At 49.4% G+C, this 16,147-nt stretch overlaps 4 protein-coding genes across 4 annotated transcripts; all 4 read right to left on the bottom strand.

Moving 5' to 3' along the window:
* Positions 1-272: 272 nt before the first annotated feature.
* N7487_000919 (class I SAM-dependent methyltransferase) lies at positions 273-1,713 on the bottom strand (the record flags this gene model as incomplete). The annotated part of the gene is made up of 7 exons (XM_056868667.1): positions 273-738; positions 790-1,149; positions 1,202-1,212; positions 1,262-1,301; positions 1,358-1,368; positions 1,427-1,531; positions 1,588-1,713. 7 exons carry the CDS (start codon positions 1,711-1,713, stop codon positions 273-275), a joined length of 1,119 nt encoding a protein of 372 aa, XP_056733451.1.
* A 1,211-nt stretch (positions 1,714-2,924) lies between these two features.
* On the bottom strand, positions 2,925-5,975 carry N7487_000918 (putative translation elongation factor eEF-3; the record flags this gene model as incomplete). The annotated part of the gene is made up of 1 exon (XM_056868666.1): positions 2,925-5,975. One exon carries the CDS (start codon positions 5,973-5,975, stop codon positions 2,925-2,927), a length of 3,051 nt encoding a protein of 1,016 aa, XP_056733450.1.
* A 3,245-nt stretch (positions 5,976-9,220) lies between these two features.
* N7487_000917 (GPI inositol-deacylase) lies at positions 9,221-12,688 on the bottom strand (the record flags this gene model as incomplete). The annotated part of the gene is made up of 3 exons (XM_056868665.1): positions 9,221-9,449; positions 9,505-12,095; positions 12,149-12,688. The coding sequence occupies 3 exons, from the start codon at positions 12,686-12,688 to the stop codon at positions 9,221-9,223; spliced, it is 3,360 nt and encodes a 1,119-aa protein (XP_056733449.1).
* Positions 12,689-14,096: 1,408 nt separating this feature from the next.
* On the bottom strand, positions 14,097-15,732 carry N7487_000916 (sugar transporter family protein; the record flags this gene model as incomplete). The annotated part of the gene is made up of 3 exons (XM_056868664.1): positions 14,097-14,747; positions 14,807-15,481; positions 15,556-15,732. 3 exons carry the CDS (start codon positions 15,730-15,732, stop codon positions 14,097-14,099), a joined length of 1,503 nt encoding a protein of 500 aa, XP_056733448.1.
* Between the last annotated feature and the right edge of the window lie 415 nt (positions 15,733-16,147).

Below are 16,147 nucleotides of genomic sequence, written 5' to 3'. Positions count from 1 at the left end.
GATACGGAATAAAAGCTCGAGAGGCTCAACATTGTACCACCACAACACAGTTTAATAGTAATTATATATCGCAATCTCTTATTGGATAAATTGGAACAAAGAAATTTGTTCTAAACATGCTAAAACCAAACAAAGCCATACTCTCTAGGGAGCAAATCGTCCATCGTCGCTCTTATACTCATCGTGGCCTCAAGGGCTTCCTGCCATATACAGCAACCCTGCCAAACATCAGATCCACCGTCAAGCCCCAAGGAAAAATCAAAAAAAAGTACTTACTCTTTAACATAAGCATGCATATGCTTATCCCTCAAATTCTTCTTAACCATAGCCTGAAAGATACGCGAAGGCTCCGCCCCCCAACCAAGAACCTGCGTACAAAGCCTCAAGCCATAGGACTCCACAGCCTGCTGAGCCATAACAGCCTGGTACTTCCCACACTCCTTGAGATGCGGATCACGCGGCCAAGGCGAGTACGGTAGAAGATACGTAAACTGATGCACATCTTCGAAGCCCGCATCAATCATCCACTGTTCCAGTTTATGATAGATGTTCAGCTCGCGTCCCATTGCCTTCCCTGCCGTATTAAGGGCGTGTAGGTACTGGAGTAGCGGTGAGTCGGGTTTAAGGGTTCCGTCATCGCTCCAGCCCCAGATGGCACTTTCTTGGATCTCGAAGTAGCCGCCTGGTTTGACGTGGTCGAAGATTCGTGCGAAGAACTCTGACCAATTTGCGACGCATCTGGGAGATGTGAGATTTATTAGATTGTGGGAGATTATTAAGGTGGCTTACCCAGATAACAGGCGTGCGTGGATAAAGTCGAAGCTGTCTTTCTCGTACAGCCATTCGTTCTCGAAGTCTTCGATGATGAATTCTACGTTCGGGGTGACCCAGGTTGGTTGGATGGCGCTGATGTCGTTTCCGATTACCTTGGCGGTGGGGAATTTCCTGTTTGATGTAAGCTTCGGACCTCGAATGAGGTGTGATATGTGTGTGTGTGTGTGTGTGTGTGTGTGTGTGTGTGTGTGTGTGTGATGTTCGTACTCGGCAATATCAAGAGCCCAGATGCCAGTTCCTGTTCCAAGGTCGAGGATCTTTTGGGGATTTGTGACTGGAGCTTTGTGTAATTCTCCCTTCATCATCAGTAGCCATCTTTATTGTATTGTTAGCATCGTGTCGAAAGTCAAGACGGTTCTTCGCTAACATATGATGTGCCTGGGATTATTAGCCGTGTATTTCAATCGTCATGTTGGGTATTTCATACCAAATCCATTCGATCTTGTTCCTCTTCATCGTTTGGCATCCTATTTGGGTTAATTATGTATCCATATTATATACATAAAATGGAGAAGCACAATACATGTATTGTCCCTAATAATGAGTTAATAACCATGATAATAAGAAGTCGCATCAAATCAGAGATCCTTACAGTCCGGTTGCTATGATACCGCCGACCATTTTCATATTCGTATTCCAAAACGCTCGAAGAAAGAGAGGTCATATCAGAATTATCACTAAATTCACTGTCTTCATCCTTTTGCCGGAATCAGCATACAACCCGGAAAAGCCAGAGACTTCGGCTACGCATACACTGAAGTCATCGACAACAATTGGGCCCTCGGTGTTGATCGGGGCGTTTGTTTGATCGTTGTGTGGACCTTGGGGTTCAGGACTTGATTCTTCACCTCGATCTTCGCTTCCAAATAGGGAGGACATTGTGGGAAAAGATGATCTACAAGAAAAAGGTGCAACCTTCGCAAGGGTGCGAAAATCTGGGCTTTAATTTAATTTATCTAGGCCATACCTATTTATCTAGGCCATACCTTCAGTCCACATCCATATGATAGATCTCATGTCTATTTGACTATTTGACGTTTCGTAGGCGTTTTAAGGTTCCAAATTGTCTGTTGGTGGCGATGTTTAATGCAGCATAGGTCTGTGCAGAAACAGGGAAAAAATAATCCCGGATTGATAAGACTGATCGAGGTCACCGATGTTGTACTCCATACTCCGTATAAAAGCCTAAGCATTGCGGAGGCTATAAGGGTTGGCCCGTTTTACAAAGCCGCAGTACTCCGTATATGATGTGTATTGCATAGAGGTTCAGCGTCGGATATAGTGGAAGCCCTTTCACCTACGACACGATCTATTATCTATCGAATGAGCGGAGATGTTAGTTGGAGGATCGAGTCTGCATGCAAATTTCGATCTACTAGGGCTTACCCTTTGTGTAATTGAGGTATAAATATAGCACTAATTTGAAAATATACATAATTATGATCAATAATGATACAGTTTCTTAGCACGTCGAAACGACCAATGTGATCGACGAGATATAGGTTAGTCAGCCGTTAGATTGGGCAAGCTTAAGAAGCATCGGATATGTGGTAAACGGAAATATGGCGATATTGCGCATCTTTTGTGATTAAAAAAAGCCACCATGTAAATTTGTCTTATAGAGTTGAGAGAACGAAAGGAAGCTAATTTTACTGCAAGGCAAGAGGGAACTCAACAAGGCATGCATAATAATGCACATACTAGTAAAAAGAAATTAATCTCTTAAGGGCAAGTCTGAACTACGAGTTTAAATGTAGGGAAGTCTTAATAATAACGAATGTTTGAACAGAGAATTGTATTTTGTCCTAGCAAAGCATATGAAATTCATCAACCGATCATAATATGCATCAATAAACACCCGAATTGGGCGTTCAAAGGTCATCCTCATCGGAGAAGACCTCCTCACCACGCTTGCGGCGGGCAGCACGCTCCTTCTTCTTCTTGCGGAGCTCAGAGCCTGTAAGAAAGCAGTTAGCAATTGATCATTGTGATATATATGTGGAAAGGAATTGTAAGACATACCAGAAAGCTTGACCTTCTTCTGGACAACGATCTTGTTGCCCATGGCATCGAACTTGTCCTCATCATCGTCACCCTTGGCGTCGAGACGGGGGCCGGAACCCTGACCCTGGACCCAGTTGTGTCCGGAGGGGGGTCATGACACCGTCGTTGACGGCCCAGACTTCCTCAGTCAGGTGCTCAGTGAACTCACGGGAGTGAGTAATGATAACAACACCACCCTCGAAGGACTTGATAGCCTTGGAGAGGGCACCGAGAGAGTCACGGTCGAGGTAGTTAGTAGGCTCGTCAAGGACGATAAGGTGGGGACGCTGCCAAGAGCAAGCGGCGAGAACGACCTTAACACGCTGGCCACCGGAGAGACCACGCATGCGAGAGTGAGAAACAAGTTCGGCATCGAGACCGAAGTTGGCGCAGTGCTGCTCGATCTCCTTGCGGACAAGGGGACGGAACTGACCGGAGGCGAGGGCCTCCTTCTGATCAACCTCAGCGACCTGCTTGGGGTGAGAGACAATAATCTCGGAACGGGGCAACCAAGTGTTGTCAGCGGACATGAGAGGAGTCCACTTCTCGGACTTCATGCCAACGTTGTCACCCAGAGACCAAGAGATCTCGTACTCGTAGGTGTTCTTGAACTTGCGACGAGAGTGGATGCCAATGACACGGCGGAGGGTGCCCTCAACCTTGTAGATCTTGTCCATGGCCTTCTCATCCTCCTCGGTAACGATCTTATTGGCACGGTCCATAGTCTCACGGTCCTCACCGGTCTGGAAACGCCACTGGATGTACTCGGAAGGAGTAGAGTTGAGGTGGTTATCGATGTGAGCGAAAGCGTGCTGCTTAATGTAGGCAATACGGATGTTCTCGTGCTGGTAGACCTCACCGGAGGTGGGGATAAGTTCACCAGTCAGGACGTTAACGAGAGTAGACTTGCCAGCACCGTTGGCACCGATGACGGCAATACGAGAGCCAAGGGAGACCTGGAAGGTAATTCCGTGAATCTGGGGCTTGGGGGTACCAGGGTACTGGAAGGACATGTTGCTAACACGGCAGATGGCCTTGGACTTGGTCTTGACACCCTCAAGGAAACCGGGCTCGGGGAACTTGAACTCCATCTCGGAAGCACCGAGCTCGTAGTAGGACTTAGCAGCGGGGTGCTGCTTGACGAACTCAGAGAGGGTACCGCGGTAACGGCGGAGCTTGAAGCGCTCGTAGTGGACGACGTGCTGGATGACGTTGTCGAGGAACTTGGAGTCGTGAGACACCATGATGGAGGTGCAAGGGGAGCTCTTGAGGTAGTTCTCGAGCCATGCGACGTTCTTGACGTCCAAGTGGTTGGTAGGCTCATCGAGCAGGAGAATATCGGGGCTCTCGAAGACAGCACGGCAGAGAGCGAGCTTCATCTTCCAACCACCGGAAAGGGCAGTGATGGGACCCTGGATCTGGAACTCAGAGAAACCGAACTCGTTAAGGAGCTTGTCCTCGAGCTCCTCGCGGGGAGGGTTCTGGCCAACCTCAGCAAGCTTCTTCTGGGTCCAGGCAATGACGGTCTGCTCAGTATCGGCAGAGTCGAGATCGTGCTCGACGTAGACGGTCTTGACCTCATCCTTCTTGGGGAAACCCTCGAGCTGCTCGTTGTTGATAGCACGCATGAGGGTGGTCTTTCCGGAACCGTTGGGACCGAGGAGACCGTAACGCTGACCACGCTTGAGGCGCAGGTGAGTCTGGTTCAGCAGAATCTTGGCACCGTAGGCCAGGGAGAAAGTGCAGTTGCAAAGGTCGACACCTTCCTCCTCATCGGAGGCAATGGCATCAGCAGCGGCGGCATCAGGGCAGGCCTTCTTGCGGAGCTCCTCAGCGATGGCCTTAGCATCAGCCTCACCAACGATGGCAGTGATGTAAGGGATGGTGTTCTGGGTCCAGATAACGTGGTCGTTCTCCTTCTCATCAACGAGCTGGGCGGCGATGGCAGCAATGTAGTTGATGGCCTCCTCGGAGGTGGGAATGATGTCCTTGTGCTTAGCCTCGAGGATCTCCTTGAGGATGGCAGCGACGGTGGAGATGTCTCCAGCGCGGGAGACCTCGGGGATCTTGCCGTCAACGACGTTACCGACACGGCAGAGGGTGTCAAGAGCCTGGCGGGTCTTCTCACGGGCCTCGGGGTCGGCAAGAGTCTCGTTGTTCTTGTTCAAGCCGGGCAACATCTTAGGCAAGAAGGGAGCGACAAGCTGGGGGTCCTCCACGAGCTTACACATGTTGTCGACAATGACAGCGGTCTTACGCTTGATGGCGGTCTCACGCTCAACAAGACCACGGTCAAGCAGGGGAACCATGATAGCGAGGGTAGGGCCAGTGACATCAGTGACGAAAGTGGTGGCACCGAGCAAGTGAACGGTCTCGGCGACGTTCTCGGGCTTGGCGATACACTTGATGAGCTCAGGAATGAAACGCTCAATATCCTTGTTGACGATCAGACCGCAAACCTTCTCCATGGTGGAGTAGGCAGCCTTCTTGATCTCGGACTTGGTGTCCCACATGGCCTCGGAGATGACGGGGATCAGAGTGGGGACCTGGTATCCGAGCTGCATCTGGGCAGACTCGACAAGGATGTTGATGCAGTCGAGAGCAGCCATCTTTTCGGGCCACTTCTGGGCGTTGGCGAGAGAATCGAGGATAGGAGTGATAACGGCCTTGACGGCGTTACCGCTGACAGCCTGGACGATAGCGACAGCGGCGGACTGGGCGGCCTGCTTGACGGGGACCATCTTGTCACCGACAGCGGCGAGGACGGGGCCAAGGAGAGACACGAGGTGAGGCTCAACACCGGGAGCGATTGTGGAGTGGGAGGCAATGGCACGGATACCCTCGCAAGCACGCTCACGGGCAGTGGCATCCTTCTTGTTGGCAAGCTGCTTCTTGAAGATCTCGACAGCCTTCAGGGAAAGAGTCTGCTCGGCGGTGGGACCGCTGAAGAGAGTGGCCAGGTTGGTAGCAGCGGCATTGGTCTCATCGGCGCTGGTGGAGATGTTGAGGTTCTTAATGAGGTCCTCGAGGACAGCGACCGACTGGGCGGTCTCCTTGCCAGTGGTGGCAGGAGAGGCGGCGACGTTGGCGGCAGGCATTTTGGAAATTTTGGCGGTTTTGGAAAAGAGGAAGGGGTATTAGAGTAAAGAAAGAAAAATCCTTCCTTTTTTTCTATGAGGGGTATCGAATTTTTTCAGTGAGCAAAAAAGACTCAACTGCGTCAAATTTTTCAGACGCAAGCGCTCAAAGATTGGAGCGTTTTTTTTTCTAGTCTGTCTATGCAGAGTAGAAAAACAAAAAAAAGAAAGAAGAGGCCGACCCTCGAAAAAAAGATGCAGGAGTGGAGGAGAGGAGGGGGAGAAGAGAAGGGGGGCGAGGATATTTATCGTGTGGCATAACCTCTGGGCGGCAAAACCCTATGCAAAATGGCAATTCAAAATTTTTTTAAAATTTTCAGGCCCATTGTCCCGCACTAGTCCTGAATTAGGCTTAGTAGCTCCGTTCCTGCACCCTTATTGGGTTAAGTCCTGCTTTCGCCCGAATCCCCTTTGTATTATTGGCTGAAGCCGTTGCCTGGCTGTATTTGGCTTAGTAGGTGGCTTTTTTATTTTTATTTTTGTATTTTTTAAATCATTTGAATATTGTATTTTTTCAATATTCTATATTATATGGAGTAAATCTAGATATATGGTTGTATACCCTACTAATACAGTTATTACTACACTAGATATGTATATGACAGATGTGAAACAACTCTCATCTGAGCTAGTACTCTGATTGTCACCTCAAGCCTTATCATTTATCACATATCCCATATCCCTAACCGTCTCTAGGCAATGTATCCGAGGATAGTCTAGTTGCATACTATGGTACCAGCACTCCTATCCCCGTTGTATAAAGTACATCCTAGAACCAGCCAGAGGCGCGCGAGTCACCGTTCGCCACTCATGACCGAGTGGCGCAGCACCATGTAGACATCCAATGAAGAAACCCGAGTTTTCCCCCAGGGAACTGGAACTACATATTTTTAAAGTTACTAAGATATTGAATATTCTTCCGCTCTATTCTGGTATTCTGATCTTCCGAACCAGACTTGGTACCTCCGTGTCGACAACTTAACCACTGGATTGGGATCCCATCCGAGACTCCATATGTACATATGTAGTTGACATGCAAGTCAGAGCTGAGTATAATCTTAGGCAAAACTCAGCCAAAAAATTGAAAACCAGCGTGGTAAGCCTATACAACCGATGCTCAACAGCCCTTCCCAGCCATGCTATGCCAATTATAATTTCTATAATATATTCTCTCTGTACGTCCAATTAAAGACGAATATGAACCACGGGCTGTACTAAATTTCTTTCACCGCTTGATTTATCTTATCGCTTATCGCGAGTGCAATACAAAAAAAAAAGTCCTTTAAGCCTTGTCCAAATAAGAGATTTGGCTCTTATCTGTTGTACGGGGTACATTACACTACTAATAATAACAACCTGTGTAGCCATCTAGAACAAAAAGCTCGTCGAGACCGCTGTTAGGCGTTATCGTAAGCCATGGCCTTATCCCCCGCGAAAGGAGTCGGGTGGCAAAAAAAGTAAAAAAAAAGTCCATCCCAAACTCCAAAGAAATGCAAAACAAAAACCTTCAAACAAAAGCCTAAAACAAAAACAAAAAAAAGAATCGGCTCAGTCGGATCCAGTGGGTCTGGAACTTGTAACATGTTCCTTACTTTCCATTCAAACAATACTCATGGAAAAAAAACCGTCGCTAGATTGTTATAATAGATGGCGACTCCGTATGAATCCGAGATTTCCGCGAGAGCGAATCATTTCCTCTGATTATTTTTTCTGAACCGAAAACACAAGCTGCTTCTGGAAGGAACCCGAAATTTGGATGTCCCAACTCGTTTCTTTTCCGTCTTGCTTTTCTTTTTTTTTTTTTCTTTTCTTTTTTTTCTCTATGGAGTAGACGTCGTGGCGATTCCCCCCCCCGCCACCTGGCATCTGGCATCTGGCATCTACGTCGAGGCGAGGTCATCAATTCTACACTGTACACCTGGGTCTATGTATATTCAACGATATACTATGTAGACTATAGTATAGTATCAGGGGTCCTCTCCTCCGCTGGCATCTTGGCATATGGTATTGATCTTTGTAGAGTGGATCCGACATGGCATAAGCCGGTGCCCCAGTTGTTTATTTGATGGGGAACGGAGGCGAATCTTCATCTCACTTAGTCTGCATTGAGCTAAGCCGTTATAAAGGGGGTTAGACTATGTCAGACATGCATTTGATCTTGGGGATCCACCATTCGAATCCGGGGTAGATATCGTGTAAGGGGGTTGTACTCTGTAGTACAGTTGTGATCTAGTTGCGTGTCGAAGATCTGATCCTTTCATTTTTGATCTATTTGCATGTATTTCTTATACTTTTCTCTTTTTCTTTCTCTCACGGCCCCTTTTTACCCATGCTTGGCTACCCAAGCCCCCCTTTTCCTGGCATAGCGCTTAGACCCTTCCCTTTCTCTCTGATGCATGCATACATACTTCCAGGGGCTGATTTGGCGTGACGGGCCTATCACTTTGAAGAATCAGGGAAATAAAGGGGCAATGAAGACAGCCTATCGGAGGATCGTTCTCGTGTATATAGTTTGGAGGCTGGCTAGGTTTGTGCGATATGTATAGGTATCTTTCAATGTTCTTAAGAGTTGACATACATAGAGATTTAAATAGAGAGCATGTCTATGCTAAGACCGATGTTATGAAGCCACATGTAAGCAGTTATTCTACAGAGAAAAAGGTTAAATAGTGAGGTAATTAGTATGTGGGAATGCACAACTCTATAAACCAGGAACAAAAAACACACACAGAGCCGCCAACACGCCTAGAACCAACAAGCAGAACCAGTTCATCCTCGCATCCCGCAAATATATGTCCAGATAGTGATCGAACAATAAAATGAAGCAGAAAGAGAAAAAAAAAGCACACCAGGAGATATATACAAGACTGCATCATTGCAACCCATCAGGCCAGAGAACGAAGTCGGAAGTCTGTGGGTTGCAAGTGTCCGGTAGTATCACAAGGTCCCGGTGGTTCTCACTAGGAGAGACGTGGGCTTGTGGACTAGGTGTCGTGACAAGTGGCGTGGAGAGGTGTAAGTATTGAGGCGACGGCAGGGGAAAAAATGGGGACATCGGTATGCGTAAAGTCGCTGGGGGAAAAAGACCCCGATGTCTGTACAAAAAGGTGAAAACGCTCGTAACTCCAAACCCATATGCGCAGCGCAACTCCATGGCAAAAAGACAATCAAACAAGCAGAACAAGAACAATAGACGTGATTAACTTTCATGGCTTCTTCTTAACGTGGCTACTCCCCGTTTCTGATGGGAGCTCGTCACCATCGATGATACGCCATAAACGGCGGGGTGTGAAGTTGTTGCCGAATAGGTAAATCCCGACGAACCAGGCTGCAAGGAGGTTGGCGAGGTGGTGGAGGAGATATGCGTAAGAGACGCCGTAAATCGCTGAGTAGATGGCGATGGCAAAGAAGATTATTGAGGTGACGTGTCTGAACCTGGAGTGGAGAGAGATGTTAGCTTAGGACTTGTAAGATATAATATTCTACATACCTAGTCGTGATGCGCGGTATCATAGCACCGCTGGTCATGGTCTCGACGAGGATGAGGAAGGGCATGATAGATAAGACGTTGTGGTGGGATGAGAACGGCATAAACCAGTGCACGACGAGATTATGGGCCCAGACCAGGAGGACCAGCACGTTAATTGGCAGGATCCACAACATCAGGATCAAGATGGAGTGTGCGTAGTTGTCGAAGTTTAGGTGCGAGGTGGATCTGGTTTCCTTGGCGTGCCATTGTGCCCGTACGCATGTGGCTAGCTGCACAATGCAGGCAACCATATAGGCAAACTGGTAGGGGATTACAGTCGAGACAAGAACCAAAAGAATCGCGGTGTGGATAATGCGTCGGCGAGGAGTGGGGGTGTGGAAGATCGGCAGGTTCCCCCGGTCTTCTCGCCGGATATAGCCTGACTTGCTGTGTAGGACCCCATAGACCCAGGAAAAGATATTCACGAGGACGAGGGCAAGGTAGTTGACAAGGACGCAGACGCCAACACTGATGAGACCGAATACTGGGACTAAGAACCAGAAGAAAGCGTCTTGTGAACCAAGTAGAAGATCGTTCTTGGTGAAGTCGACGGGGGTTTCGGTCGAGTTGGACCGCCAATGGAGAGTTTCGTCGGTCTGAGGCAGGGCTTTGGACGTAGCCAGGGAGGAGGCCAGCAGAGACATAGCCACCAGCAGCAGCGGGAAGGAAGACCGCAATGCACGATCAAGGCCATCAGTGAAGGGGATAAAGTAACCACACTCGTCGTAGACCTGGAACTGCTTTCGGAGAACGAGGGCAACGACGAGCAACGGGAACGCTGCGAAGATGGTCCGATACCGCATCACTAACTCGCCAAGACTGCTGGAAAGATCGACTTGGAGGGAGATATCGACCGTCGAGTCAGAAGTTGGATCAGTCCACAGGTGGAATGATACGCCCCCGAGAGCGGCCTGCTCGCTAATTGCAGGCGGCATGTATGGCGCCACACCGTGCAGGTTCACGTTGACCTCATTGACATTGACGAAAAACTTTGACTCGTGAGGATCAGAGACAGATTGCCGGAGCAATGGAGCGAACAGCTCCTCCTTCTGAGGATGGCGAGTGATCTTCAACCGGTAGTCGAGCAGACTCGAATACAGTGCGGGGATCTTCACCTCCATGAGCATGGGCCGGATTGCAGGTAGCCGCATCTTCAGGCCAGCACTAAGCAGCCCTCCCAATCCCACCTTGGCCCGAATCATCGCATCCGAGCTGTCCGAAAATTCGGCGACAAGGAAGCCTGAAGTCGGCACATTGGCCTTGTCCACGACAGCGACGAACTGATGTTCTGCGAGAGCCTCCAAGTCGTATTGGAGATACGCGAACGGCGGGGTACGATCGTAAGCATGTTTCGAAGAGCGAGTCGAGGCAGGCAGATGAATACTGTCCTCGGCCGCGCTCTTGCAGGCCAAACGTGTTGAGCCCACAGTGCCACCAGAGAAATCCAAATTCAACGGGAAGTTGGTTGAACGGCCATTGGATAACGGGAACACGCTACAGAAGAGGACCTCAATATTGCCATCCTTATCAAGCGATTGGTCCGTGAGCAGGGTGAACTTTTTACCAGAAACGCCCTGGGGAGGAATTGGCAGAAGACGAACATCGGGGCCATGCTGTAGGCCCAGTTCGCGCAGGACCAATCGTTGGCCCTGTGCAAGAATGGTGTTGGCGTTATCCTCAAGTGTCAAAAGGGTGTTTGCTTCCTTCTGGGGGAGGGTACGCTCGGCCACTTGCTCTAAACCCGTCAAGTACCACCGCTTGAGCACACGCATCCGTTCTGCCCGTGGTTTCGTTTGAGTAGGGCGTCGGGCATCGACAATCTCGAACAAGGATTTAATTATAGCCTTGCGGAACTGGTCGCACCAAGTAATCGACAGATGATCCATGCCGATCCAGACATCCGGAATAGAAGACGTGAATACAGTAAATCCGTGTGTCTCGGGAACGAGAGAGGAGATACTGGCATAGTCAGAGGGAACGACGGTGTCACGCGCACCGCCCGCGATGGAGATGAGAGTGACATGCCATAGCGGGTTGTTGTTGGCCCATGTCTGCGAATAGGCGTCGCGCCAATAGTCGTTGATTTGTTTATAGGTATGGACGATATCGGAATCGAAGGAGACAGGCGGTTTTGCGTGAGGTGCAGACATGGTGATAATCGTATTGACCGAATTGGCTTGGTAATTTGCCATGGTCAGAGAGGTTCGTGCCACTATTCCGCCCATAGAATGTCCGATAAGGATAACTGCGCTGGGATCCGGTAACCCTGGATCGCGGCGGGTGCGTCGCGGATCGTGGTAAAGCGATAGGATGTATGAGATTGCCTCGTTCACGTATTCCGCTTGATCCAACAGCGTTTGCCCATGGAATGCCGCCATATCCTCATTGAAGTCCACCATGAAAAAGTCCAAGCTCCGCGTGCCGGCCGCATGGCGGCTCTCATCGTGTCGGACCACATCGTAGTAATGTCGCGAGGCCTCGGCGGCCAGAGATCGGACTTGACGATAGCTTCCAGCGTTCCCGGGTAGAAACAGAACTGGCACGCCGTTCAACTAAACACATGAGTCAGCACAAGAATCCAAGCGCGTGCACCGAGCCACCGTACCCCGATGTTATCCTGGGTGTAAGGATCCACGCCTTCCTCCCGGTAGAGGAAGAGATTGTATTTGCTTGCAAAGCGAGTATGTTCCGTATCGAACTCCAACATACGAATAAACGTCGGACTCATCATCGGCACACCGCAACCATCTCCGCCATGTTGCCGACCGGTGAACGAGCAGAGAATGGAGATCAAGAACGCGACAGCAACGCAGGTGGTGAAAGCCGTCAGAATTGAACAAGACCATGGACTTCGTTGGCGAGATTGTCGCGCATGACGACCGTCGGGGGAGGTAGCTTCCATCGGAAGTCGGGGGGAACCCAATGGCATCGGTTTGGTATCGTTGGAAGGTTGGGAGGACGGAGTGCGCCACATACTCGAGTTCCGGGAGCGCGGTGTCGCGCTGCCGTCGCGGCGAAGGTCAAAGCTGGTACCGCGCCTAGCTATTTGAGATCGGGTTTTCTCGTCGATGGCGGTGCCATCGTCTGTTCGGGAGACCGAGGAATCTTCGTCCTCGACAGGGGAGCCCGACGAGCGTCTGTGCATTGGAGAAGGCGGAGCCGGGGCTTCATCCAGCACACACAGACAGGTTCTTGGCGCAGGGGGTTAAACCTCGCAAGAGAACCCTTAACGAGTAAGGAACGAGGGGAAAGGAAGGGATAGGAATGGGGGAAAGACAAGAATGGAAGCCGGGGCGGTTGGAGGTTTGTCTGGGCCTTGGCGGAGAAATGGCCTGTGTCCCTGACAGTCCCTGAAAGTGCTTTTTTTTGTGGGTACAGATATTGGAGGTGTTTTATGAACTCCAAAAGGGTTTCTTCTAATCTTTAGTCTCTTGGGATTTTGACTTAAAATATTCATCGGTCTAAAAATCCTCGGTTCTTTTTTTTTTCGACGCAATTGGCATCGTAGGCTTGGCACTATAGCCCTACTAGTAGTCCTACAACATAGAGGCTTTGAAGCCACGACAAAACAAGCCCATGCCGAGAATGGCATACATATTTTCTATCTTAGACATAGCTATTATAAATAGACATTAGATCGAGATGTAGGACATTTTTTTCAAGCATTGGAACTACCACAACAGGCAACCGTGTATCCCGTTAATGTTCCTGCAGGACGCGTATGCCACCAGACTAAGACTAGGCAGATGCTTATTACGATTATAAATGACATTCCCATGGAGATTAGAGATTGCATTCTGTCTTTATAGAACCATGGAACATTTGAAACTAGCTAGATATTCAGGTCTACTTATTATTAGACCCCTATATACCCCCTATGTTGTATATACCTTTTTTGCGCAAAGTGACTCTGTTATCAGGAGCAATGACGTGCTATACTAGCTAGGTAGTATAACACCACATCCACATTCAACTCATATTATAACCATTTAATTAGTCTATGACTACTACTACTTTTCATCTTAATCCATTCTCGTATTTTCCTTCATTTGTGCGGGGTTGTAGGCTGGAAGGACGAATCCCTGCACTATAAAGAGCCTCTTGGTCTCACGCTTACTGTGTTTTCGCTCTGTGCACCTACCTACATGTAGTTCTGTCCTCCCAAACTTCTACCAAAGATCCCATAGTTCATTAAGAATCATCACTCTTCATGTATAGTAGAGGTGGGTACTACATATTCCCTTATACTTCTCTACTAGTTCCTAGGTATGTATTAAGAGATACCCGCTAACCTTCCATCTACAGGGCAATCAAACACACACACACACACAAGAGCAAGGCCTTGCCGACGTCAAACAAAGCGAGTAAGATAAACAAAGCAAGTCCGTGGATGCCAAATTATTGTCTTGTCCAATTATCACATTATAGATGTTCCTTCGAGATTCCCCAAATAAAAAGAGAGCCGAGCCATTGCAAGTTCCCGAAATACAAATCAATCATCAGTCATCGTGCGGGCATTGGATAGCACCTTATCTTAAAAGCTCGTACCAACTCTACGGAACAATAGAAGTCCTAGCTTTCTCGGGATCTTCCCCAAAGTCCTCCTTGGTACTGAGACCGCGATGAGCAGCAACCTCCTGGAGGTCCGCATCATGCTCAGCGTCGAAGTTACGACCCAAACGCTCCGGTCCAGCAAGTGTAATCAAAATAACATAGGCAAAGACACAGCCCATGAAGATGCAGATGACCTTGCCGTACTCGTAGCGGTGGGCGGCTTTTTCAGTTGGAGGTAGCGGGAACCGTTCACCGATGGTCGATTCAATAGTCGAGCTAGCGGAGGAGACCAGATTTCCAAGTTGGTAGGCTGTGCCAACAGCGAAGGTGCGGATAGGTCCTGGCGATAGCTCCATAAGATGGATGGGGATTACACCCCATGCACCCTGGACCATAAACTGCTCGAAATAGGCTGCAGCGATGACATTCTTGTTCTGGACAAATGTGTAAGGGTAGAGCAAAGCGCCGCCCACGATGGAGATAGCGATTATAGAGAATCGACGACCAAAGATCTGACTAGCCCAGCCGCATAATACGCCACCTGACAAAGCGCCCAGGTTGGCGACGACTTGTGTGACAGTGACTGCATTCTTTGAGAATTTGAACTGGTTCTCCAGCATGGTCGGGTACAGATCTTGGGATCCGTGTGACTAGGTCCCCATGTTAGCTTCTCCAGTTACTTGAATAGCGAATTCACATAAGCACATACCATGAAATTAAACCCAGACATAAGCAGAACCAGGTATATCAGCATCAGCCAATGTCGCTGCAGTGCAACCTTCCCTTCTGAAATGAACGACGCCGCAACGCCTCCGCGCATTTCCTGCCGCGCTTCCTGTCGTCGGCGGAAAGTCTCGGTCTCGCCTAGGAACAACCGGAAGATAATAATCAAGACTGGTGGGCCAGCCGCAAACCAGAACAGCGGCCGCCATCCATGCGGTGTAGTATTAACAAGACCTCTGGCGAAAGCCGTGGCTAGCAGATATCCAAAAGCATAACCTTGCTGCAAGAGTCCTGAAATGATACCACGGGCTTCAGGCGGGCAATCCTCCAGCGCAGTAGCAGCCGCATTACCGTACAAACCACCCATGGCAATTCCGAACAAGGCGCGACAAGCCAGGAACTGTTTATAAGTTTGGCAGAAACCGGCGCCGAGCTCGAGGACCACGAAGAGAAGCTGGTTGACGATGAATGGCCATTTACGGCCCCATCGATCAGAGGCGATTCCGAAGGTGATCGCGCCGACGGATCGCAGCATTAGAACTAAGGTGATTCCCCATGTGATGTCAGTCACGGATTTATCGAATGTTTCGGCAAGCTCGGAGGTAACAAGTGAGACAGTGAAGAAGTCGAACGCGTCCCAAGACCACCCAAGAAACGCGACCTATAGGGGTTAGGTATGTTAGCCAAGTCCTTTTTTTTTGCTTGCGCGTCAGCCCTACGGGGAGATCGACATACCGAGAAATTAAGCCACTGAGTCCGGTTAAGCAGTGTTAGGGCCTTGAAAGGGTTTGGCGCGGGATTCATCGGAGGCACGAGAGAGGAAAAACGAGTTGAGATGTAGCGGCCGACACTCATATGCTCCTCGACATCCGGCGAGGATGTCGCCGAATAGTGAGGTCTTGCCTCATCCATAGCTGCTGAGGATCTTGGAACGCCTGTGAATTGGAGGGTAAAAGCCTGATCCTGGAGCAAAGTCCGAGGGAAGAGAAATAAGATAGATCAGAAGCCAAAACAAGGGGGTTCAGCGCAGCCCTAAATACCACGCGGGAACCATCCGTTCTCTAACCCCCCTCTGGGGTCACCGAATTTAGCGGACATCCCGAGGACCGAAAGAATCAAACGAATGACCACCGACGTCTGCTGTCCCGCCGAATACAGGGATAAGACGTGATCCTATTCGCTTGCCGTGAGTGCCACGCGGGTCAGCAATCTGGAGTCGGGGACGGGCACGAATGAGGGCAATCTAATCTCAGTCGCTGATCACGGTACACTTATGGGGTATCCGCTAGAAAAAAAAGTCCCCGTGGGGAAAAGTTAGAAAAGGTTT

Source organism: Penicillium crustosum (assembly GCF_028827405.1).
Source record: "Penicillium crustosum strain IBT 35664 chromosome Unknown utg000001l_segment0_segment0, whole genome shotgun sequence".
In the NCBI taxonomy this organism is placed as follows: Eukaryota; Fungi; Ascomycota; class Eurotiomycetes; order Eurotiales; family Aspergillaceae; genus Penicillium; species Penicillium crustosum.
The sequence above is the reverse complement of the archived record's forward strand: the minus strand, read 5'-3'. Positions and strand labels throughout refer to the sequence as shown.